At 40.1% G+C, this 26,821-nt stretch overlaps 1 protein-coding gene across 2 annotated transcripts in view; it reads right to left on the reverse strand.

Annotated features, from left to right (window-relative positions):
- SFMBT1 (Scm like with four mbt domains 1) overlaps positions 1 to 26,821 on the reverse strand; it is a 77,047-nt gene that overhangs the window by 27,065 nt on the left and 23,161 nt on the right. Inside the window, exons 1-4 of one of the 2 annotated variants that reach the window (XM_028718816.2) lie at positions 18,129 to 18,277; positions 11,680 to 11,832; positions 8,101 to 8,195; positions 410 to 650 (exon numbers count right to left, since the gene is read on the reverse strand). In XM_028718816.2, the coding sequence (XP_028574649.2) occupies positions 410 to 650; positions 8,101 to 8,195; positions 11,680 to 11,707 (364 nt within the window). In that variant the 5' untranslated portion in view covers positions 11,708 to 11,832; positions 18,129 to 18,277. Of the gene's footprint in view, positions 1 to 409; positions 651 to 8,100; positions 8,196 to 11,679; positions 11,833 to 18,128; positions 18,278 to 26,821 lie in introns of those variants that run through there. The other variant, XM_028718815.2, reaches the window with a different exon arrangement.

Consider the following 26,821-nt stretch of genomic DNA (forward strand, 5'->3'; position numbering starts at 1 on the left):
GTTTTATTTATGCTGGGGAAAGTCAACAGCTGGCCCCATGTCCAATCCGAAGAAGATTTGCAACTTTTGCATTGCTCAGCAGCAGAAGTTAGTAACATTTTTGTGTGTGATCTCAACCATCATTTTCCTAGAGGTCAAGCAGATAGTCATTACAAATATGAATGGGTCCAAAAGGTACATTAACAAATAGCCAAGTGAAAAACAGATCCATCTACAGCTGTTTCAGCCAAGTCATGATAGTGTTTGCAGGTGTAATCGACACAAAGCGATTCTTAGTAGAAGTTTATGGACAGATGAGCACAGAAGATTATGCAAAAAGCTTAAAACAGGGCTTTGTCTCCTGCAATATATATCACCTGTAGGAGGTTTACTTTATTGAAACATTCTTCTCCCCATGGTGGACTGTTACCTTCAGGCACTTTGAGAGTCTTCTTGTTCTGCTCACACCACCCAATTGGATGCAAGTCAGCTGTCATGATGTCAAACCAAAAGTCTGCCTTCCTGTCCTCTCCATACCCATCATATCGCAATAGCAGTAATGGCCCACAAGTGGTAATGATTGTAGCAATCCAGTATGTATCAGGGCCAGGTTTGACAGCAACCTCTAGTTTCATGCCTGGTGCAAAGCCATTTTGCAGGCTAGTGTCCACCTAAAAAGAGAGAGCAAGCAACACATCAATGCATGGCTCCATGGTTGCAATTTGATCACTTAATTTTAAAAACATTTTGCATGGATCTGGAACAACTTTTTTAAAAAAACACAATGCTGTAGAAACCAAGGAACAAACTTTTTTTGGATTTGCTTTTGGTCAATGAAGAACCAACTGACAATGGGGTACCTTGGGAAAAATTGGCCACAAGATCTAGACACAATGATAAATGGCAAAGCAGAAGTAACATTAACTTATTTCAGAAGATTTTATCTCAACACCCAAAGGTAAGCTAACACAGCTAGAAAACACCAATGACATGAGTGGGCAATTAAAAATAATAATTCTAAAATATCCATCGTGTGCTATCCAAACTCAGGAGAACAGATTAAATTTAACAGACCAATAAGGATGCAGAAAAAGCTTTTTAGTAATCTGGTGACCAAGTGAAAATTGTATAAAATGGATAGAAAGGTGTTACTAACGATTGGTAACAAAGGAATCTGCTTCTCAAGACAAAACCAAACAAATGTGGATTAGGAAGGAACATCAGAAATAAGGAGTTTCAAACCTATCCCAAGAGAAAGGCGATTAAGGTTATATGACAAACATAACTGGTGACTTAGAAGGCAACTGTGATGTGGAAAATTGTGAGAAAAATTCAAGCCTGCAGCTTATGATGAAAACCTATCAGTCCTTGAGTTTAGACATTGCATAAAAAGTAAAGGAGACTGAGAAGAGTAATTTACATCCTATAATAAAGCAGGACAATGTTAAAAACAACAACACCCCACCTTAAACCTACAGCCAATAAACAATACATAGCATAGCAGACCATATTACACAATTTGATTTATAAGCATGCAACAGATAATATGTTGCTTAAAGCCAAAGTGAATTAATTTTAAATTATCATATCACACGAGTTACTTTCCTCTTCAGCTGACATTAACAAGGCCAATCATATGTACATAACCAGTTCCAGCACTTTAATCTCATTTCTTGGGGGGGGGGGGAGAGTAGGAAGAAAAGAGAAGCTTTCCCATACATTTCAGTGTCAAGCATTCACACCTCTCTCTTTGCATACATGTGTAATAAGGAAGCCATTATTAACTAAATTTGATTCCATTACTGGGTTAAATAACAGAACAGTAATAGAATATAAAATTCTGACACTTTTAAGTTTGGCATAAAAACTTCAATGCTTTCTCAGCACAAAATATAACCTCCCTTTCCTTACCAGACAACCCCTTTTCGAAATCCTATTTTTATTTATCTGTGTGCCACAGTACAACATACCACCACATGATCACCCCCAACTTGAATTAAAATTTTACACTTGTAAATCCTACTTCTGTAAAGGAAAGAAAAATTGCTATGCACTGATCCTTTAACAGGATAGCACGTTCAATAAAATAACTATTTGCATCAGGAGTAAAAACAACATGTAATCCTCTCCCCAAAACAGAACCGAAGCTGGAGTCCCTTTCCATTAGATAAGCAAATGAAATTACTTTGCAGCATGTCATACGTATCAGGTTAGCTTCAAACCCATTCTACTGTTGTATTTTACACTGTGTTAAAGGATAAGTGTGCCTGCTAACACATATTGCCCTCCCCTTCTTTCCTGCAAGCATGGCATGAGATGCATCAAGCAGTTGAGGCAGAATCTGTTTCCTAATATGTCACCCACGACAATGCAAGAAAGGAAAGAGAGCATGAATCCCTTTCTTCTGAGGACATCTATGTGGCAAACATGGTAGGAACAACCAACAGCAAGAGAAAGAAATACAAACAATTACAAGCACACTCAAAACAGGATTCACATCTTATTTGGTACAAATATTTGCGGCTGGAATATTTGTGGATTAGAAACAAGATACAGTACTTATTATAAACTTGTCACTCATGCTCAAACAGCACCCTCTTATGGCAGTCTGGTAGGATTGCAGTGGGATGAAGAGTGAAGGGAACTAATTTCGTTCTTTTTTATTTGTGAGGGCATTCACTATGAAAAAAATAGTTGCAGGTAACCAGCTGTCTAGGAATGCCGGCATCCAAAATATAATCTGTAGATGTGACTGCAGCAATTATAATACTGATAGATTAATTAATTGATAGATTTATAACTATTTAACTATTTATAACTATTTAAAAATAGTTAATTAAGCACACCTCTTTCCCCTGGCTTCTAATGGCTGCAAACCTCAGACCAGAAGACATATGTGAATAAGACTAAAAATAACTTCCTGATTTAAAGTGTGGCGATTTAGACAATTGTGTGTGTATCTATCTATCTATCTATCATCTATCTATCTATCTGCATATTACTTTATAGTGTCCATGTTCACATGTAATTGTAAATGAAGAATTGTGCTTAATAAACCATATTGTGCATAGTTACTCCCATTTCACTCCTCCCCTAGTGGGAAAAGGCTTAATTCTGCACCAGAAAGCTTAATTTTGGACCTGAGCTCAGGATCGTGGTGTCTTTCTCAACAAGCCATGACTGTTAATCCGACATGTTGTTGCCTTGCACATCAAGGCTTGCTAACTACAAACTACAATCCCAGGTTCAGATATTACACTAAGCACACACCCTCTCTGTTTGTCTGTTCATGCCAGGGGGGCGCAAGGCAGAAGCAATCAAGCTACATGCACCAGCACACAGCACATGCACAGTGGCTTATTAAACTAAACTTACTGGCTTACTGTTAAGCAAGTGGAAAAGCAAATTGATTAAGGGAAAAAAATATCTCCAGAATACAGCCCTAATAGAATTGCAACCCCAGTTGCATAGAAGACTGCAAAGGTATTACGTTAAGCCTGCCACAGGTTAATTACAGGGCAAGTATAGTTTGCACAGGTTCACAAAAGGCATTGATTTAGCCACAAGAGGGCAACCTTAGTTCTGTCAGGATGAAGCAGAAAGGTGCCGGTATAGATACTGAATAATTTGTGAACATGGAGAAACAGTGTTCCAATTTGGCTTAAATCCTTGAAGCAGCAAAGGCTTTAAATCTGTAAAGCAACAGTTTAGCTGAGTAAAATTGCAAGTGATATCCCAGCTTGAACTCTGCCAACTTTAATTTTTTTTTAAGACTCCCTTGGATAGTCTGCAGTTGTGATGGACTTTTAAACAACAAAACAAAAGAGCAACCCAGCCAGAAACTGAAGTCAGAAGCTACTTCAGCATACTTCCCAAGTGAAATATATTTAAATATTTACTACGAAAAGTTTAAAAAAAAAAAGGAGCCATGCCAAGAACAAAGCTCTATATTGCTGGGCAACCGCAGCATACTTGCCTCTAGCTTTCTGCCCGTTCTTCAACTCCCATCTTCCACAGGACTAAAGCCCTTTATTAGTCTCTTCTGCAGGCCCTTCTTTCAGGGATGACATGGGACCACACCCATTTCCAAAACTTCTTTGAGTTTCAACAGCGTCTTTAAAAAAGCCTTGTCCCTAGTACATGCTACTTCTGCTGAGCCACACATGGATGTCTCAGCAACTCTACTGGGCTTACTGCAGACTATGATGAGGAATTCATAAGGTATATGATAAACGTACAGTGGTACCTTGGTTGTTGAACATAATCCATTCTGGGAGTCTATTTGACTCCCGGAACAAAAACCAAGGTGCAGCTTCCGATTGGCTGCAGGAACTTCCTGCACTCAATTGAAAGCTGTGCCAGATGCTCGGCTTCCGAAAAACTTCAGCGTTTGCAATGCTCGGGAGCCGATTTGTTTGGGAGCCAAGCTGTTTGACAGCCAAGGTACCATTGTATGTGCCAACCAATATGGGGGCTCTTTTGTCCCAATAAGCTGCTTCCTTCTTCCACTACCCATTTTGAAACTGTCCAATCAGAGAAGTAGGAACAAACCAAGCGCTGTCCCAAAATCCAGCACTTGCTCAAACACTTTTGCCGCCTATAATTTCCAAAAGCTACAACAAGAAACAGCTGATAAATTTTATAGCAACCAAACCAACTTAGGTGGGTTGAAATGACTGTGAAGGTTGCACTGACAATGAAGCTTTGCCAGTTCACTAAAGGAAAACAGTGGCATATTAGATGAGGATGGACTAAAGTCACAAAGGAGTGAACTAGCTTTTTAAAATTTTATTTTGAGAATACAATCCATTAGAACAACAATAAAATTACTAAGCAACAGTTAATACCAGCAGCAATCAGGTTTCTTCTCCAAATACCTCCTTAAAGGTAAAGGGACCCCTGACCATTAGATCCAGTCGTGACTGACACTGGGGTTGCGGTGCTCATCTTGCCGAGGGAGCTGTCATACAGCTTCCGGGTCATGTGGCCAGCATGACTAAGCTGCTTCTGGTGAACCAGAGCAGGGCACAGAAATGCTGTTTACCTTCCCGCCAGAGCGGTACCTATTTATCTACTTGCACTTTGAAGTGCTTTCGAACTGCTAGGTTGGCAGGAGCAGGGACCAAGCAACAGGAGCTCACTCCGTCGCGGGGATTCGACCTGCTGACCTTCTGATCGGCAAGTCCTAGGCTCTGTGGTTTAACCCAAAGCGCCACCCACGCTTATTAATTGCTTATTAATTATTAATTGCTTATTAGGTCCTTATTAATCAAACCAAAGTTATGTTCCATACAGAAGTTTTGGAAGGTGAACTGAGGTGTTATTTGAAGATTAGTATCACCCCCCCCCCCCAGAAAACTATGTTCCAGAAATCCTTAATTTTCTTACAGTCCCACCACATATGGAAATAAGTTCCAATTTGGGTGCAGTCCCTCCAGCATTTTATCTTCCATTTATTCTGTGCTGGTACTGATTTGAAGGGTGATTTTATCCAGATGTCTCTCCAAGCCTAATTATCTGTTTGTATTTTAAAATCCTGTTCTCAGGCATCCTTTAAACACTGTTTATACACGTATCAATATTTATTATAAGATATCCAGACCTTCCTTAATAACTGTTCCCAAGCAGTTACCTGTCTGATTGCAGCTGCTTTTACAGCTGCTTTCGCTATGAATGATGAAATTTCATTCAAAATAACCATTTGTGATTTTTTGCAGAATGGTCACTACCAATTTCTTTGGTCAATGGAATATTATTTTTTATAAAAATTGCACGTTCCACAAAACTTTTCCACTTCCCAATCATTAATATACCATAAATATATCTTTATTATTATCTTTATTATTATCTTTATTATTAAAAGGAAGTGGTAAATCATAGGGGAATATGCTGGCATTAATACTGTCACCTTACTCTACTAGATTTTAAAAACTGTTGATATAAATCTGCTTTTAATACACTATATGTTCCTAAGTTTAGTTTTTGAAAATGGATGAACCTTTAAGGGAATCTGTCTATCTCATACTGTTCTCAGTATACCCACTGTTTAGTGTTATCATCACTGATGTATAGGACCAGATGTTTAAACTGATGTGTGTCATAATACAGGGGAATATTCAGGATTATACATTCACCATGCAAGGACTGCTTACATAACAATGGTCTTTTAAGCCAGGGTTTCTTATATTGAAATATATAGTATTTTAATTTTCTCTGCCATAGGCAGAGCAGTTCCAGAAGGATCCAAATGGGTAATTATTGAATCAGATATGTCACCATCATTTCATAGCTTTTAGCTATGAGTCTATCCATCAATGAAAGTTTCTTCTGGCTAACACTGTATTTTGTAATTTTATACCAAATAGGGCCAAAATTTTGAAAAAAGAGGTTTATTAAGGTTTTTAATATTTTGGATGCCAAAATATCTAAAATTATGATGGCATATGGGGATATTTAATTATTTAAAAACAAATGTTTTGGTGCTTCAGGGCTCAATGAAAACTCAAACTCTGATTTCTTAGAATTTACTCAAGTCCTGCCACCATTTTAAATGCTTCTAATTCAGCGAGCAATGGTTACATGGCTTCTAGCGGTATCACTGTGGTTATATCAATGTAATCAGTGTATAGTTATATATATATATATATATAAGGGATATATATATATATATATCCCTTACCCTGCACTGTATTTAAATGTTTGGATGACCTTATACTTTTATTGCCACAGATCACTTCCTGGTGGCAAGCAAAATCCTTCTCCAGCCAAAGAGGGCCCACAGCACAAAACAGAAAAGGTGGCTTCAAATCAACACTGCCATACCTAAACTTTGTGAATAGTTCACAAAGTTTACAGCCATACCTAAACTTTGTGAATAGTTCTCTGATTCCGTTGAACACGCTCTACTGAACTGCCCCAGTGTCGAAGCAAGGTGGAACCACATCAAAGAGGCAAGCTATAACATGGCTATGTCTTCTTTTGACAAAAGAGAGCAGCAGATCGCCAACTGGTCTGAAGCCAGCATTAAGGATTTAGAATAGAACCTTGTCTCCAGTAACGTCACTGTTCAGGGTGTCATTGAAAAAGTGATGCAGGTGGGGAACTAAAATATCTTTAAACTTTTTGTAAAATAACCCTGTACATGGTGACTTGTTAAGCTGCCTAATATAGCTTTTACAGTCAAACCTCGGATCCCGAACGCTTCCGTTTTGGAACGTTTCAGCTCCCGAACGCCAAAAACCCGGAAGTAAATGCTCCAGTTTTCGAATGTTTTTCAGAAGCTGAATGTCCGACGCAGCTTCCGCTTGGGTGCCGGAAACTCCTGAAACCAATCGGAAGCTGTGCCTCGGTTGTTGAAAGTTTCAGAAGCCGAACGAGCTTCCAGAACGGATTACGTTCCACAACTGAGGTTTGACTGTCCGACCTCAAGCACTGTTATTTGCACATATAAGGAGCTACTAGTTATTCCAGCAGAGAAAGTGGCACAGAATGACTAACGCTGGATACAACCTGTTGCCCGTATAGGGCATTTGTACCAACTGCAAGAGATCTTATTCCGCACCAAATCACAGAAGGACAAAGAATCAATGGCCACTCTCTTGGAAAGTACAGTGGTATCTTGAGTTAAGTACTTAATTTGTTCCGGAGGTCCGTTCTTAACCTGAAACTGTTCTTAACCTGAAGCACCACTTTAGCTAATGGGGCCTCCTGCTGCCCCTGCGCCGCCGAAGCACGATTTCTGTTCTCATCCTGAAGCAAAGTTCTTAACCTGAAGCACTATTTCTGGGTTAGGGGAGTCTGGAACCTGAAGCGTGTGTAACCCGAGATACCACTGTATGAACATTAGCCATTATTTGGATTGATCTCTAGCACCAACTGAAACACAAGGGCTGCCTTGTAAGCCATAGGACAGAATCTCCCCACTAATGCCACATCCCCCTAATGGGACTTGTGAAGACATTTCAGAAGGCCAAATATAGGAGCAAAAAACCTAAACAGCTGCATTTTGATTCCTCAAGCATACGAAACCAAAAGAGCTTCTTCACATTATGACTCTCTGGGGATTAGAGCTCAAATAATGCATAAAAAAAGAGAGAAGAGGCTGACCAGATGCTCACTTACGTGTTTAAACGAGCCATGAGGTGCTGCTGTTGCTCCTGTATCTTCCAAATACTCCTCCCAATTGAATTCTGCTTCTTCCACACCTGATCCTGCATCTGTAATAAGCCAGAAAAAAACACACAGTAGCTTTTAGGAGAAACACCGGTTTGCTACTTTAATTTCCTTACTTGTGAAGGGGTTGCTTTGGAAATACACTAAATGAGTATATTAAAAGCCAGATGGACACCTTGTTTGTTAATACAGGTTTAGGGAACCTAATAAAACTATGCAAATATTCTGATGTATAATGCAACCAGCGATAAGGATTGTCAACAAATTCCAGAATACTGGGAGTGGGAGACTACTTAAGATTGTACAAAGTACAGTGAGAAATTTGACGCTATAGATGCCACCTGTCCTGATCCAAGCCACTTATGTTAGCAGCCAGTGTGAATTACTGAAGCCCCATGTTGATTCGGCGTCCTTGACACCCAAGATGTACTGAGGGTACTTCGGTAAGAAAAACCACTTGAAGAGGTACAACACGTATCAAAAGTAATTGGAATTCTGTGAAAAATAGGAACTATCTGCATGTTAAATGGGCTGAAAGCTCAGCCAAAAACACGGAACAGCAATCAAGAAAATGGCAGGAGGGAAAAAAAGAACATTACAGTAAAAGCTTAGGTGGTGGTCACTAAGCAACTTGCAAATACATGAGGAGAGGGCAGCAGCTCCTTCACAAACACATTTGATTTGTGACTTATGTCTGTAAGTAGTACACCCTTGATTTAATATGTGACAGGATCAATCCTTAAACAGATATATAGCTCACAAGGCCTGGCTGGGCTCTTTCCTTAACAGCTATATGTAACGCTCTCCACTCCAAAAGTAATGCCTCACGGATGAGTAGATGGGCTTCATTAGCTAAGCTCAGACTGACTATACAGTTGGTGTCAGATTTTGCAGTTACCATTTCAATTTGTGTAGCTAGTTTGCTCTCACCAAAGAATAACTTCTGTCATGATTTTAAATGCACATAGACACCTTATATACAGCAGGTCAGGTGTGTGCTGAGGTGTCTATATGGGAAAGATGGGTGGTACCAGTATTTTACAGCACAATCCTACAGCCCCACCCAGTAACAGAACTCAATTTAAAAAAAAATACATTTAGTTATATGAAATCAGATCTGAATTTGAGAGATCATAAATTCCTGCTTTTGCTTATTCCTTTTGTTTTTGAGCCAACACACTAGTCCCCAATCAGTATTACACTAACATTCTGGATACCTGAATTGATTTCTATGGGGCGCCAATCACTTCCCCATTAGGGAAGACCAACATAAAAGGCTTAAAAACAAGCCAAGAAGCTCCTTCTCTAAACAGAGGGAGTTTCACTCTAGACTTCTCTTTGCATAACTGGCTAGAGCTGCTTTCCTAAATGTCAGTCACTGCTATGACTTCATTCATTGGTTATCAACACTGAGAAGACAGAGAAAGCCAGCTTTTCACAAACAAATGAGACTGTATGTTTTGCTTCACCTCCACAAATGCTAGAAACATTTTGTTTAATGGAATCTGAGAGTCGTGGCTCATGTGGGTGGCAACTGCTCCCCCCGACACCTATAGGGACCAGGTGGGCCTATGAGCATTCTCTAACATTACCCTGCACTGTGTGACTTCTCCTGCCCCTTTCAGCAACTTGTGCTCATAAAATAGTGACTATTGGGTCCCTGCCTGGAGGTGTGCCTGAAGATTGGCAGGAGAGGTGTTGTTGTAGCTGTGCCACTGAGGTGGATGGAAGGTGGGGCCTTGGGAGTCATCTTGTATGCCCCGTATGAGCATGCAGAGGGTGTACCCCCATCGTTGAGAGTTCATGCTCTGCTTCTGGATGGGTAGCATGTGGGCATCATTGCCAGCATAGGCACTGATGGGTGGGTTATGACAGCATTTCTCGCTTTTATGTTTTTTTGTACTTTCTCATTGTGCGTCTCCCCCCCTCTCCTCCTGGGCTGAGCATACACTGGAAACTGCACAGCTGATGTAGCAGTAGCGTATCTCCTGTCCTGACATAATGAGAGTATAGGATTGCTCTGTTAGTACATAACCAGCTTCACATATAATTCCTTTGTGTAGCCTGAAGTCTCCTTAATTGCATCTTATGTAACTGAAAAATATGCATACTTGTCAGAGAAGAATTTCAGGAAACTCTCTGTCAAGTTTGCAAATTCAAAGGCATGTTGTAGTAAGAAATTAAGCTGCATGTTATTATTTATAATGCCTGGGCAGTAAACACTGGGTTGGGCTGGTTATGAAATTCAGAACAGCAATAGTACTGCCCATGCCATATTCTATTCTTTAAGGACTAACTCTTCCTCTCACAGGAAGTGAAGTGGGTAGGAAAAAAGCCAAATCTGAACATTAATGAAAGATTCTAACACTTCCAAGTCTCTATTTATGGCAGATTGCATCACCCACATTCAATATACTGCATGCAATGTTACTCGCTTTGTCAGCATATTTATTCCTTGAAAGAGAAAAGGCCACACACTCTCAAAATGTACAGCTCACAGCATTTGAGGCCACAGAATATGAAACCACAATAAGCATTAGCAAAGTTCCACATTCTGTACTTACGTGTGGTTTGTGATTATATCAAGAAGAATCACACAATTCAAGCTCTTGTGTGAGAGAGCTCATCACCTATGCTCCATCTAAACAAGTTCTGTGAAGTGGGCATAAACTTTAAGAATAATTTCTGCAAATTCAAAGAAGCGATAGCTGTAAACTCTATACTTGTTTAAAATGCGGCAGCAGGAGGACAGAAATGAAAATGAAAACACACTGGCTAGGTTTAGACATGATAGAACAATGAGTTGTGGTTTATGCACAAGCCTTGAGCTTGTGTGCCCATCCCCTCCCTGTTCCGCTCTAGTGTGAGGAGATAAGCTTTTGCTTCCACTTGCAGAAACACAAATTATCTCTAAACCCTAAACTCTGGTTTATCACAACTATGGTTAGTTGAGATAAGCCAGCTTTGCAACCCATGGTTAGAAGATGGCTTGTTTCAAATACCTATAATTAGGAGGAACCACAACTGTTTGGCTTCTGACTCAATGATAAACTGGCTAGTCTACATCAGAATCAAAACTTCCAAACTCACCCTCCAAGTCATCATGGAGGAAAAGAGAGGAAGGAAGAAGTATGTGAGCCCAGAGGGAGGCTGGGCTCATTCTTTTAATGATAAGCCTTTATTATGCTGTACCGAAATGTGGCCATATAGTCACAGCAAGCCAGAGGTGAGGCACAAGGAAACTCTGCATGAGATGAGAAGCTGTTTAGATCAGCTGCTGCTGAAAGATGTTTTTGAGAGCTACAGACACACTGCAATGTTAACACAAGTGCAGAACACACATAACTGAAGAGGAACTTCAGCAATGGTCTTCATAGCCCCTGCCTTTGAACTTTAAAGCAACTTTACCCATGGCTTATCTTTTTAATCATCTGTGTCGCAAGTATGCAAAACAAGGTTAATTTGTCCAGAATAGATTTACAACTGAGAAGATACCTGTTGGAACCCCAGGTGCCATAATTGCAGTACCTGTCTCATGCTGCTGTTCTCCATTCATCTCCACAGCAATCTGGCAATAATCCTTGGGAGCAGGAAGTAGAGAAAGCCAACCAGTCACTGCCTTGATCTCATCTGCTCTCAGTGTCTTCGCTTCTACAGGCTCCCAGGATGATCAGGCAAACACTGCAGAGGAAAAAAATTAAATGTGTTTTTGTTTGTTTATAACTCCGGAACAACTAAACGTCTCCTTCTTATATTTGTGGAATAAGAACATATTTTAGGAAAAAAACAGAGGCCACATCTATTCCACTTCCAAAAGGCCTCCAATTTTAAATACAATGTAGAATTATCTTTATAGACATGCTGTGATATATTGCCCATGCCTGAAAACGGCAAAAAAGCAGGGTTAAAACAAGTTGATTATTGATGTGTACAGGAATCATTTCACTTACATACATCTTTCTCTTGCCTACTGTACATAAATAACATCTCACATCTATTCTGAATTTTCATGTGCCACTAGAGTTGGGACTAGATTGTATAAAGCAGTTTTATTATAGACAGAACTCAAGTGGTGGTACAAATAAAGTGCTTTTTATGTGAGCAACATCCACTGTATCTTTAATATCTGTCAAATTTTTGTATGAGGAAATCCGAAAATAATTCTAATGCCTTTGGTATAGAGAAATGGCTTTAATTTGCTCTGTAAAACAACATGTATATTTTCAGCAATATACAAGTAGTGTGGTTATTAGCAATAAAGAATACTTTGCCAATGATACTTTCCTGGCAATAAGGCCTTTTGCAAAACTGTGTGCATTTCTCTTGGCAGAGATATGCCAGAACTGCTCAGTTAGCCCTTTTCAGAGAGATGGCGTTAAGCCCTCCCTTTTTAGACAGGTCTTCTGAGTTGTAGAATCCTGCAAATTGTTTTTTGTTGCTGAATTCTTCATGAAATTCATATTGTGCTAATAGCTGAGCTTGAAAAGCATACGACACACCCATAAAATTAATACATATTTAAAGAGCCAAACTCTCTTAACCCAATGAATTTATAGTTTCAGTACCTGGAACAGAAATACTCAACTTGCTTTTATTCTGCTCTTTTAATTATGCATTCAAGCCCCATCATAACAAAAATATAAGATATAGGAATGCTATGACAGGTACAACATCATATTAATCTCTGCTACTCTCAAATTATCCTTCAAGATCCTATTAAGCGGGATTGCCTCCAAATGACTCTTAAGCACCACCTGCTTTTGGAGTTCCCTGATAACATCAAGGAACACTGGACCAAGCTAAAACATCCATTACTGCAGCCTGTGAACAAACTATTGGATACCAAACCAAGAAACACCAGGACTGGTTTGATGAGAATGACAGTGAGACTGAACGCTTTATTGACAAGAAAAGGAAGGCCTTTCAGATCTGGCAAAGAGATAGAAACTGTGCCACTAAGAAAAAAACAAACTATGCCAACACTAAGGCTGAGGTTCAAAGAAGAACCAGAGAACTAAAGAACTCCCAGTGGATAAAAAAGCTCGAGAGATCCAGCACTTAGCCGACACTCATGATGCACAGAGTTTCTTTAAAGCCACAAAGACCATCTATGGGCCAATAAATCATAGCATATGCCCCCTACGCACAACAGATGGTAAAAAAAGGTAAAGGGACCCCTGACCATTAGGTCCAGTCATGACCGACTTTGGGGATGCGGTGCTCATCTCGCTTTATTGGCCAAGGGAGCCAGCGTACAGCTTCGGGGTCATGTGGCCAGCATGACTAAGCTGCTTCTGGCAAACCAGAGCAGCGCACGGAAACGCCGTTTACCTTCCCGCCAGAGTGGTACCTATTTATCTACTTGCACTCTGACAGACGGTACCACACTTCAAAAAGATAAAGAAGCTATTGCACTGAGTTGGAAAGAACATTACCAGCATCTCCTTAACTGCAACTCCCCCATAGCTGCCGAGGTCTTCTCACAAATCCCGCAAAAACAAATTAGAGATGAGCTTGCAGTATCTTCAAATTTGGGAGAGTTATGTACATCTATTAACCAAATGAACAACAACAAAGCCAGTAGACCTGATGGGATACTTGCTGAAGTCTTCAAAGTGGGCGGAATTGAATTTACACAACAACCACACCATCTCATCAAAAAAATCTGGGAGAGACAGGAGATCCCAGCAGACTTTAGGGATGCCAAGATTATCAATCTCTTTTTAAAAACGTGATAGAACGGATTGCAGAAACTACTGAGGCATCTCTTTATTAGCTGCAGCTGGCAAAAGGATCTTAGCAAACCATCTCCTAACTATATCTGAAGCTACCCTTCCTGAATCCCAAAATGATTTTTGACCTTCTAGGGGACAGTGGACATGATTTTCACTTCTCAACAGCTTCAGGAAAAATGCAGAGAGAAAAACCAACACCTGTATATGGTGTTTATTGACCTGAGGCCTTCAACACTGTAAATCGTACTGCCCTGTGGACTGTCCTTCTGAAAATTGGCTGCCCAGATAAATTAGTGAACATCCTTCGGCTCCTCTACGATAATATGACAGCAACAATCGCGGATAACAATGGCTCTCAAAGTGAACCATTCACAGTAGAATCAAGTGTTAAACAGGGATGTGTTATCACCCCAACTTATTTATTATTTTCATTGCCATGATCCTACACTTTGTCGAAGGAAATCATATACCAAACAGATGGAAAGCTCTTTAACTTGAGTAGGTTAAAAGCAAAGAGTAAGGGTACCACAACTTTCGTCACAGAGCTTCAATATGTTGATGACAACAACACTCAGAGGATAACCTCCAAACCATCCTAAATATCTTTGCAGAAGCTTATGGAAGGCTCAGCATCCAAAAGACTAAAACACTGCACCAACAAGCATGTTATTTTAAAGCAGGGGATCTCCAGATGTAGCAGACAGGTGTGTGAGTCCTACAATCTATGGAGAGTCACAAGTTCCTTTCATCCAGGTTCTAGAATGCATTATATAAGGGATTTTATTTTATTTATTTGTTGAAACAGACTCCTTTGGGAGGTTGTGGACTCTCCTTCACTGAAGGTTTTTAAGCAGAGATTGGACGGCGATCTGTCATGGATGCTTTAGCTGAGATTCCTGCATTGCAGGGAGTTGGCCTAGATGACCCTTGGGTCACTTCCAACTCTAACATTCTCTGATTTATAATCCATACCTTCATAAAAGCTACTGCTTTCAGTTTTGGTTTCTATTATGTAGTTTTTCTGCTGCTGGATTCTTTCTCCTGCTCTTTGTATTGTTTGTTAATTTGGTTTTATATTGCTTTATTGCACTTCATTTTATGATTGTTGTTAGCTGCCTACAGATTCCAGAAGAGCAGAATACACATTTGGATACGGTATTCAGAACCCTGAAGCAAGTAAGGCCTGGAAGCACTGGCTAAAGAAAAGGCATGGCACCAGAAGTGGTTTCTGTTTTCATGTCAATAGAGCCAACATTAAAAATTGTTTATACAGTATAGAGCAGGCATTGGCAAACTCCAGCTCTCCAGATGTTTCGAGACTACAATTCCCATCATCTCTGACCACTGGTCCTGTTAGCTAGGGATGATGGGAGTTGTAGTCCCAAAACAGCCAGAGGGCCGGAGTTTGCCTATGCTTGGTATAGACTTCCCAAAATTTACTCCCTAATTGTGCCTAATTTGGTCTCAACTTAGCCGAAGATGGTAATATCTAGGGGGATATTCACCTTAGAGTTAAGTAGTGCTATGGCTTCTGCTGCACAATGGAACTTTCCCTCCCTTCCCCATGTGCCCCCTATATCTGTTCTGGGCTCCCCACAGCCTTCTGGGAAGCAGATTTGGGGATAGGGCAGGCCATGAAAGGGGGGAGAAGGAGGGCGAAAGTCACATTGCACAAGCAGAAGTTGTTCCGCTCACACTTTTAAAAAAGTTGCATACTGCCTCTAGTCTAGCGTTTTCTTATTTTCTGATTCACAACTTTGGTACAGCAAAAGGGCAACTGAGTATGTGGCTAAATGCTAAATCTTATAAGCAAAGCAGCATGCAGGGCTGGATGTAGGACCTACTGTAGCAATGCAACATTCAGAATGATGCCTTCATTGCCCTGAGCACAACAGCTTTGATTATCACTGAACAGACACGGGTGCAGGTATTTTGCAGCCCTGCACACAACACCTAATACAGCAAAGGAAAAGGTATGGAAAGCATCCCCAGAAGCATCGCTTACAACTAAAAATACAATGTCAGTGCTTAGAATTCAAAAGATGTTTCCAACCACACAAGGTACCCTTTCATCTTTGCAACTATCTATATACCTGAAAAACCAGGTTGCTTTGATTTTTTTCCTCTTCTGCTTGAACTTAACTACCTAATTGTCAGCCCAACTGAATAAATGAATTCAAGTTTCCCGAGACAGTTCTGTGTTAGGCTGATCATAGAGCAAACATGGGATGTAATTACGGTGGCAATAATAAAAAGTAACCTCTCTCTTTTCAAGAGTGAACTTCAAGAAAGCAGAACGGATTTAAAAGTACTTAAAAGCAAGACTTGACCAAATGTGTTTTTAAGTTCTAAATTTTAACACCGACAATAATGTCACTTTGATATTTACATGCCACTGTATGTAAGTATGAATGAAATTATAGGTTTTTCATAGCAAAGTGTCGTGCTGTGAGCCTCTGACTAGAGTGCATTGAAAAGTTAACCCTGATAAAACTGACTACACATGCTAGTCTAGGTAAAAAAGAAAAGAAAAATATCTATTTGGAATGTATATTATTGTGCACATTCTTGTTGTGTAGCAAGATGATCATTAATTACCATGAACGACAACAAGGCTAAAAAACTCAACCTAGAGGTATTACATGGAAACAGGTCTATGTTCCAAAAGGAATAGCCAAAGATTCTAGGAATGGGTTTTTTCCCCACCAAGGCAAAAAGCAAAATTGATCTGTTTTCCTGTTACTCACAATACATATCTTGTAGATTCATCTCCTACGTACATCAGCAGATAATATGATTATTTTATAGTGTTTGCACCTAAATGTAGGACATTAATACAGCAACAACAACTTCCCATTACACTGTTCTGCATACTCCAACCCATACAATTTTACACCAGGTGTCTCCATATACAAGTTGCTGGATGATCGCTTGATGGGAAAGTTAAAACACATTTTGAGTGTTCCACTGGGAGTCTCAACTAGAGTTTACATTAGCTTCATAATCTTTTGAAAGAAAGAAAGAAAAATATGAGACTGGTTATATGGTATATTTGTGAACAAAACATTAATAGAAGGGTTCTGGGTTTTCTACTATTAAAATTAAAATTGGCCATTTAAACAGTTGGGCCTCAACGAATCTGGAAAGATTCCTGCATTTTATAATGGCAATAGTTTGTGTTGAGTCCTCTGTTCCCATACAGTTTGAAAGAGTTCTAGTTTATCATTTGTATTTGAAATACATTTTTAAAATGAGATTTGTAAAGCCATGTAAAATGCATTAATAAAAAGAACTTTTTTTAAAAGTGCTATTCCAGAATTAGGTTATCATTTGAGAGCTGTCTCTCTCTCTCTCTTTAAACAGAAGTTGAGTCCTGAAAAGAACAGAAGAAGCAGAGTGACAAGACTGGGAGAGTAGCATGGGAGCAAGGGGGCTTTAACCCTTGGCCCATGCCAAGGTCCCAAGCCAAATCCCTGACTCAGATTAGGGGCACAGAAGGGGCATATAGTTAAAGCCCCTCCTCACCTATGATCCCAATGTGCCTCTCCCCACACGAATGATTAAAAACACACACAATATACTAGCTGACAAGGCCAAATGACATGAACACCACATCATCATGTTTGGTCGTCAGAAATGTTACACAGAAGAAATAGTGGGTGGTTGTTACGTTTTTTCGCCACAATAAGGAAGCAGACATAATCCTAAAAGCAGAGAGGTATCCCAAAAAGCACACAGAATACTTTATATTAGCTACTCTTGCTTATTTCATAAAATCTATATCCCACTTGTCAAAAAAGCTCATGTTTACAAAAATAATAAAAATAAAATTTAGTAGAAACAAAGCATTCAAACAATTAAAACCAGCAATAAACTAAAAACACACCTGCATTCTAGATACCTGCATAATACTGTCTAAACACAAACAGAATATAGTGACGCCACCTGCCTGATATCACTGGGCAGGGAAACAAGTATTATGTGGCACCTGTAACAGTTCCAGATCCGCAGATCAAAGCAGTTGATATATTGGGCATATATTAATTGGGTAAAGAGAGCTTATACGTAAACTGGCCCCAAGTTGTAAAGGGCTTTGTATATTAATATTTATTTTTTTAAAATATTAGCAGGCGGTAGAGAGAAGTCCAGTTAATCAATAGGGAAAGCAGGGTGGAATCTGAAATATGGACTCTTAAGAGGTGGAGATAAAAGGACAGCAGTATGTATAATGTGGAAAGATACCATGAGAAGCATCTTTCTATCTCTGAAGTCCTCCAGATGTTCGCCAAAGGCAAAGGACTCTTCATACAATGCAAATCCAGTCTCTCCCCTTGCAAATGATTCAACAGATCAGGGCGAAGGCAAGTCAAAGGCTTAAGAGTAGTGCATTTACTTGGGATGCTGGAATTCCCCAGAAAGGAAAAGCTAGAATGTTCTGTGACAGTTGACGGAGGCCAGGAATGGGGGAGGGGCATCTGGCTAGGAGCCTGGCGGATGCGGCTAAAATCCAGCTTATTTTCAGTGCCCTAGTAATCAGGCCCTGGTACAAATAAACCCAGCCTTGCCTGAACAAATCAAACCCCTTTGGTTGTAATTTAAGCCTTGATCAATTTAAGTTTTTAGAAACACAGTCAGTATAGTCTAAAACATGGGCACCTCATGTTTACTAACCAGCTCAGATGCCGTTTCAGTTGTCCACATTTCATAAGGTAGAGATGGGGAGACCAGTTTAGTTTTTATATAGAGAAATGTTTTAGCTGCTTTTCTATGTGCGATTGCTCTATGTATGTTTTTATTGTAAATTGCTTAGGGATAGCTTATGGGAAGTAATTAAAAAATGAAATAAGTATTAAAAAGAAGATTCTTGTGCAGAAGACACCCCTTAGCATTAAGCCCAGCAATTTGTGTTGACCATGACTACTAAATAGAGCTCAAAGTTCTTCCAGAGAAAAATCTTTAATTTCAGCAGGATAATTCAGGGTGGGGTAGAGGAGTAATTCTGCTGCTGCTATTGTTAAATAATCAAGTTCTATAGCTAGAAATCCTTGTTTATCTCCTGCATATCACCCAGACATCTACCAGTAGATCTGTATCCACCCCTCTCACCATCCCTGCCTGAATTATGCTTGCTTTAAGCAATTAGACATTGCTTTTTCTGTACAACTCTGAGGAATAAAATACATGAGTGTTGCTAACTTACTCAAAGATGTCCTGGTATGCTATTGTGATTTTAATACTATGCCTAAGGTTTCTATGCAATTTTCAGCTCTTAGACTCACAAGTCCTGATTTGCAGATACTCTGAGCAGGAACGTGGCCCAAAAATAGAATTCCTTATTTAGGATTTTGTTAATGCATTAAATGTAAAATAAAAGGAGGAAAAGGAGGAGAATCAAGATTAAAAACCGAGGCAGTATTTTATTCCTTAGTATGTATAGCTTTTATTTACACTGCAAGTTGGAGGAAGCTTATCCCATGGAAGAAAACCATTGTACTGTCCATGGACTGCAATACATTCTTGGTTTACTGTTTGCAAGATTCAACTTCCCCATCCCTTGATTTAAATCCATTCTAAACATAAGAGCAATGGATAAATTGAAGCACTTTTTTAAAAAGACTTAAAATGAATGACTAGATTTTCAAAACTTTTAAGACTTTCAAATAATTTAAGCAGCTTCTGCTGAGTGCTTTACAGTCAAATATCTGAACATTCATTTAGCCAGCTAAATGCTGGCTTCAGATTTTAAATGCCAGGCTCCCTGTTTTTGAACACATGTTCCTCAACAATGAAGGGGAAAAAATACTGAGTACATTTATGGTCCATTTCTGCAGTTTTAGTGTTTATTTCAAATTGATGTTCCTGAACAGGAAATGTTCTTCAAATTATATCCTCATCTCATTCTGCTATTTATTCCTACAGCACTAAGGCACCACTCAGGTGTAACCCTGCTGCTATGAAAATGCTGCAACACTGCAAAAATAATTTAGGGAAGGAAATCGCCAAAGAACTTGTTAGGCAAGCAATTCCATTACTCATAGCTAAAATGGAATCGGGAAGAACAAATGTTAGATAAAACCCTTGCAAAACAAGGTGCTCTTTGAAGGTTTTTAATGGGGCTGGCAACTCTGTAGTTGCCGCATTTACTACCAGACACATATTTTGTATAAAAGATAGGTTCCAGCAAATACAACAGTAAGCCCTTTAGAAATCAAAATGGCAAAGATTGCAGTCAGTTTTATCACAGCAAATTATAAGCAGATATACAAGTGGGAGGAGGTAGCGACCGCGTGGAAACACCGTAACAGACAGGCCTTCTAAAAATGTGAAAGGTTATGCTGATTTGAATGGAAAACATAAGCAGCAGCAGAAATGAGGAAAAGGACCAAAAACTTGAAAGGGATTCAGGTCTGTTGTATGGGGGGGGGGGGGGAGTTACAGTTGAGAACTTGAACTCAATTTGATGTCATTTGGTTCTGTAACTGTGCAGAGTATCTGGAACCAAAGATTAAATGGCTTCACATTTTCCCTGCAGCTGATGAAATTCTGTGGGCAATCCATTCTGACTGCAGTATTCGATCACTCCCTCTACCCTGCATTTTAAACTTTAGATATGATATAAATTTTTCATTGCTTCTTACAACTGAAGCTAGACTTTAGCCTATCAAGTTAGTCCCCCTGAAGACAAGCTCTGTTACTCGTGTAAATAATTACTGGGTAAACTTGGAAATAGGGGGCTGAGTAGATTTTAACTGATACAATGTCATAGGAAAATAGGCGAGGAAATCCCCTTTAAAAAGGCCAGAGCGTTTTTAACTGACTGCGTAGTGACTGTTAAGTTTAACCATGAGCTGGGCTGGAGACAACAGAGTGTGACCTTCTTGTGGGCCCACCTAGTCATTCAGAAAGTTGGCAAGGCATGCACAGAACCTTCTACTCAAAAGATTAGGTCACATCTCAGTAGAAAGCACTGGACATGCATTTTTATCATCACAAGTTAGAAGTAAGGCAGACAATAAAGAATTCCTTTTCTAACTTGTTCAGGACACCTTGATTTACTTTCAAACTGACCTAACATGGGAATCCCCCTCGTCATTATATTTGGCTTGCCTACTTCCATTCCCTAGTTCTGTTTAGCTTCAGGGTCTATTTACATCACCACTTATCACAAGATTGCAAGCACTTCGGTTAAAAAAAGATCTCCTCCCCCAAATTAACAAGTTGGATGGTAACTGATGTTAGTCATACTCTGAGTAGACACACTGAAATCAATAAACTTCTTCCAAGCTGCTGGAAAACAGCTGGCACCATATAAGGGGCATTCAAAAATACCCATTCGCCACACAAAAACAGATACATTACAGTCATCTGATAGTGACATGACCATGTTGAAAGCAAACATGTGAAACGTGTACTCAAATGTTCTAAATTTACTGAAAGAAAGTTGAAAAGACAGAAAACTATTTTTGTTAGCTGCCTTAGTGGTTCTGAAAAGCTCCAAGTAAGTCACAGGAATTCCACCCCGCCCCCAGCACGATCATTTCTGTCATCTGATTTACAAAGCTCTGCCCTTTATTTATAGATGTGGTATTTGCTCCATAATAACTGATTAGTAAAGGCTGCAAATGAGCATCACTGTGTGCACGTGTGAGAGATGCACAATGAGACAGCAGTATCAAAAGCAGGATTTAAATAATATTCAAATAAGGCAATCTGCACACCCTCCCCCACCCCCATTCTTCACCTGAATTTTAATTCTGCAGCACTTGCAATTTTATGCATTGTGTCAGTACAAGAGAAAGTGAATGCAAACTACTTCTGGGCACATTCATTTTTTATCAGCCATACAACATGTCAACAAACTAAGAAAGGTCAAAATGATCAGTGTTATCCTTACCATTTTTTAAATAAATAAATAAAATTATATCCTGCCCTTTCTTCCAAGGGAGCCTAGGGCAACAAACAATTCTTTGATAAAAAAAAACCAAGGAAACAATTTAAAAGTATAAAAATGTATTTAAAACATTTAAAAGCTGTTAAGGATACACCTAAAAACAATTAAGCACTTAAAACAAATTTAAAAACAAGTGTAACCAAATCACGTGTCTGGATAGGACAGCTGAAACAGAAATGTTTTCAGCAAGCTTTTCAAAGAGTAGTTTGGCCATCAACTATTCCGTAATATTGAAGGAAGAAAAATTAAAGGTGCAACAAAATGACATATAGCTTACTGCTCAGTACTATAGTAACAGGGAGAAGTGCATTCTGGGTCATTGCGCTTGTTGGCAGAGTGTGCAAAAGCCCAGCAGGCCCGGCCCCCATTCCACCACCTTCCAGGTCCAAAATGACCCACCTCAACTGAACACACACAAAATGGTCTCCGCCTGCATACATAGGCCCATGCAATCAGTACCGTGTTGCTAGCCAGTTGCTATAGGTTGAGGTTCTTTAAAAATTATGCACAGCAATGCAACTGCTAGTGCAATTGCTGTTTCATGGCAACATTGTAAGCTGTCATACACCAAGTCAGATCGCAGGCCATCTAGCTCACTATTATCCCCAGAGGTCACCAGCATCTCTCCAGGGTTTCAGACATGATACTAAACCTGGGACCTGACATAGCATGTGCTCTACCACTAAACTAAGCCTTTCACCCAATAATGCTACATTAGAACTGCAACAGCCCCATGTCATACCCTACCACAACATCTTGTTGCACATGAATTGTTTTTGTCCATGTTCCTCTCTAGCTTCTTTGTGGCTCACCTTCATACATTGGATGAAAATATATATACATACAAAGATACAGTTGTAACAAGGGAAAAAGCTAGGCTGTGGGCCTTATCCGTAAGCAAACCCATTCATGAATGACACCTTGCTCCAAAACTCCTCATGACCACTCTGAAGAGCTTCACTCACCCATGACTACTTTCTGAACATGACGCTAAAGATAAGAGTAAGTGTCCCCTCCCACAGAGTTGGTCCAGGAGGATACCACGGTCAATGATGTTAAAAGCCACTTGAGGGGTCAAGCGGAAATAATACGGTTACACTCCCTGGCTCTCTCTTTCTCAAGAAAGCTCATCCATCTGGTGGACCAATGCCGGGTCTGTTCCCATATTGTAGTGGACTTAGGTAATCAGTCTCATCCAAGAATACTTGCTGTTGCTTCACAACCATCCTTTCACCAAGAAAGGGGTTTTGGTGACCACCCTATAGTAATTACACTCCATTGGGTCTAGAGCAGGCTTCCTCAACCTTGGCCCTCCAGATGTTCTGAGACTACAATTCCCAGCATCCCTGACCACTGGTCCTGCTAGCTAGGGATCATGGGAGTTGTAGGCCAAAAACATCTGGAGGGCCAAGGTTAAGGACACCTGGTCTAGAGTGAGCTTTTAAAGAAGTGAACACTACACAGCCTCTTTAAGGACAAAGGCAACACTCCCATCATGCAAGGCTGTGTTTATCACCCATTCCGTCACCCCACTCCGGCTAGCTTTCATAAGGCAAAATGGACAAGCGTCTAACTTGCAGGTGGTCAAGTACATCACTGCAAGTATCCCGTCCACATCATCAGGGCACATTAACTGGAACTGATCCCACAATGCTGGCCTCGACATTGCATTGGACCTTGGCTGGCACTGCCACAACACCAGCATCTAAATCACCGCAATAGTTGAGTGCCTGTATCCTGAAAGAGTTTAGCCATTTGGTTACAGTTAGTCACCATGTGCTCCAGAGGTTTGCCCCCTGGGTCAAGGTAAGCAATCTTCCAGCCACACAATGCAACTCCACCAAGCAGTTCCTTGAGAATGCTATGGAGACACAGCCTCCCACAGCCACTTAGTAGGCTTGATTATGAGCCTGAAGATGTACTCAGTTGGCTCTGCAGCAAGATCTACGTCACCTATACTCCAGCCTGGCAGATACTGCAACTTTTGAGGCACTTTCACACTCATACTGTTGGGAGCGTTTCAATCCGAACCACTCGCATTGACATCAGATGAGCATTATTCCTTTCTATGACATGCTTCTGACACTTTTATGAACACTCTTAAGAGCTGTTGTCATTAAATTGTCAGGCAAGTGTTAGGAAGAGTGCAATGTTCACATGACCACCTCAACCCAGGCTGCAGGCTTTCAACTGCCATTCATGTCAACATCTTAATGCCTACACTTGCAATCCCCCCCCCCCCCAAATACAATGGCAAAGCGTGGAACACCAAATACTGGAAGAGAAGTGAAAGCCTACCTAAAGCCTGAAAACAATTCATTGTGAAGTCATGATTACTAGACTTGCCAATATAAATTTCTGAGGTTAAACACAGTTCCTCCAAAAGGTGGCAAAGTAAGAGATAACTTTGGAAAAGATGGGATAAGGTAAGGCTTGAGCCCCATATATGAAACTTTCCTGGGTGAAGGCTATGAAACAGGAGCATGAGTACTGGCTTGATGCAGTATTTTTCCCCCTTAAGACAAAAGAAAAGACTAGTAGCAACAGAGTTGGTAAGATTTTCCTTTCCCTAGCATAGGTGGGGGGCAAGTGGGGTGCACAATGTTGTGGCATCTTTTTGAGTGCAGGTCCCAAACCTTAATGGTTTGTATTTAATATATTATTTTACCAGTACATTGCTTCCTCTATTATGCTGTCCCTCTTTAGGCTCCTAGAAAGCCAATCGATAGGTGTGTTTTCATTTATTTGTATTTACTTCAACAGTTTATATATTGCTTAATTACCACAGTCTCTAAGCAATTCACAAGAAAGGCTTAATTAGATTGCAACCGGGCAGATAGTAGAGGGTGTACATATTCCAGAGACCCCAAACCTGCTAAATAGGAAACACTCTCGTGGTCTATGTTTAATAGAGAACAGCCAGTGGAAGCTTGCTGCTTTCCAGACCTTTCTGACTACGTAGTCCAGTACTAGCTTTCCTTTCCAGACAAACTGGAGACATTTGGAAGCAAGGTGCTGGGGGAGACACTTGAATGGCAGGGGGTTGTGCTTCCTTGGCCACAGTGCACCTTGTTCTATCAAAGAGGTATTTTAAGAGTGAATGCTCTATACTCAGTGTTAGGGTTGATATAGAGTGCATTCCTCTGTCAGGTACAGCAAACCTGAAAATGCCATGCAGACATTTACTAACGGAGCTAGCTGGGCAGACACTTATTTATGCTGGTGCAAAAGTATAGGCTGATTTTCAGCGTTTTGCCCTGAGCCCCACTAGATCCAGATTAGCAGCACTCACTTCTTTTTATTACAGTTTGTTAACTGCAATGCTCAGAATAACAAAGAATTTTAAATGTCCTTTATCAATGTTATGTTGAGATGGGTCAGTCCTCAAAGCTCAAGAAGAGCTTCATCTCCTCTCTAGTTAGTTGTTGTTGTTGTTGTTTAGTCGTTTAGTCGTGTCCGACTCTTCGTGACCCCATGGACCAGAGCACGCCAGGCACTCCTGTCTTCCACTGCCTCCCGCAGTTTGGTCAAACTCATGCTGGTAGCTTCGAAGACACTATCCAACCATCTCGTCCTCTGTCGTCCCCTTCTTCTTGTGCCCTCAATCTTTCCCAACATCAGAGTCTTTTCCAGGGAGTCTTCTGGTGTTGGGATAGAAATCTACAATGAACAGAAAATGCAATTCATCCAGAGATCTCCTTTCATCATTCTCAATGGAGTGGGGAAAGAAAGATACTGAGGGAAGGGTTCCATACAGTCTATAAACAGCTCTGATCCCTTACACAACATGTGCATGTGCTGCCTATCAGTTGTCCATTTGCCTGATCAGGCACCGCATGAGTGATTAAGCATTATAGCAGGCAAGCTTAACCTTTCTCAGGCCAAGGGCCACATGGAGGGAATGTCAAGGTGCTGAATGTCAAAATAGGCATGGCCAATTTTTTAAATAAATAAAAAAAAAGACAAATGGGGGCAAGGCTGGGAGACACACACAATACAGTGGTACCTCGGGTTACAAACGCTTCAGATTACATATGCTTCAGGTTACAGACTCCGCTAACCCAGAAATAGTGCTTCAGGTTAAGAACTTTGCTTCAGGATAAGAACAGAAATCGTGCTCTGGTGGCGTGGCAGCAGTGGGAGGTCCCATTAGCTAAAGTGGTGCTTCAGGTTAAGAACAGTTTCAGGTTAAGAACAGACCTCCGGAACGAATTAAGTACTTAACCCGAGGTACCACTGTATTTTGGTTTCACAGTGGAGTATCCATGGAACCAGTCAGTTAAAAAACCAAACCCCTAGGTTTTTTTTAAAAGAAAACAACCCTGAAGACTATACTTTTTTCTATAGCTTACAAACTCTACTACCCATCCAGAGACTAGAATAACTATTTGCATGTTGTTAGTGATTTTTAAAAATGTTTTATTTATAAATTTACCAAATTACAGGGAAAAAAAGAAAAAGAACATTTTAAAAATTCTTTGGCAAGTTGTTAGTGATATATTGTGCAGTTGTTCTGACAATAATAAATGCCAGAAATAGCAGCTCCTGTTAAATGAAGCTATTACTATTTTTTGAAAAAGAAGAAAAAAGCAGCAGCAGCACAATGGATATTTCCCCATCGTTCCTGCTATACGCTTGTACAAAAATGGCACTGGTTAACACGATCAATTCCTCACAAAACTTTAAAAAATGAAGTTGCTTGTGTTTTTTAACACACACACACACACACACACACACACACACACACACACACAGACAAGGCTTTATGTATGGCTCTCTGTACAGCCTGTGCATTAAGTCTAGGAAGCATAATTGAGAAATGAAGTACTGCCTAAGCATTAAATGGCTTTGAGTGACACGCTGTAGTTTGTTTAAAGTTGTGTGACTAAAATAAGTCTTCTGATCTGTAAACTGCAACAGCCATAGAGCTGCTTTAAAATTGGAATCTTTAAGATGTGCAAGAGCCAAGAAATAAAGTCTCGGC

This window comes from Podarcis muralis, chromosome 2 (genome assembly GCF_964188315.1).
Source record: "Podarcis muralis chromosome 2, rPodMur119.hap1.1, whole genome shotgun sequence".
In the NCBI taxonomy this organism is placed as follows: domain Eukaryota; kingdom Metazoa; phylum Chordata; class Lepidosauria; order Squamata; family Lacertidae; genus Podarcis; species Podarcis muralis.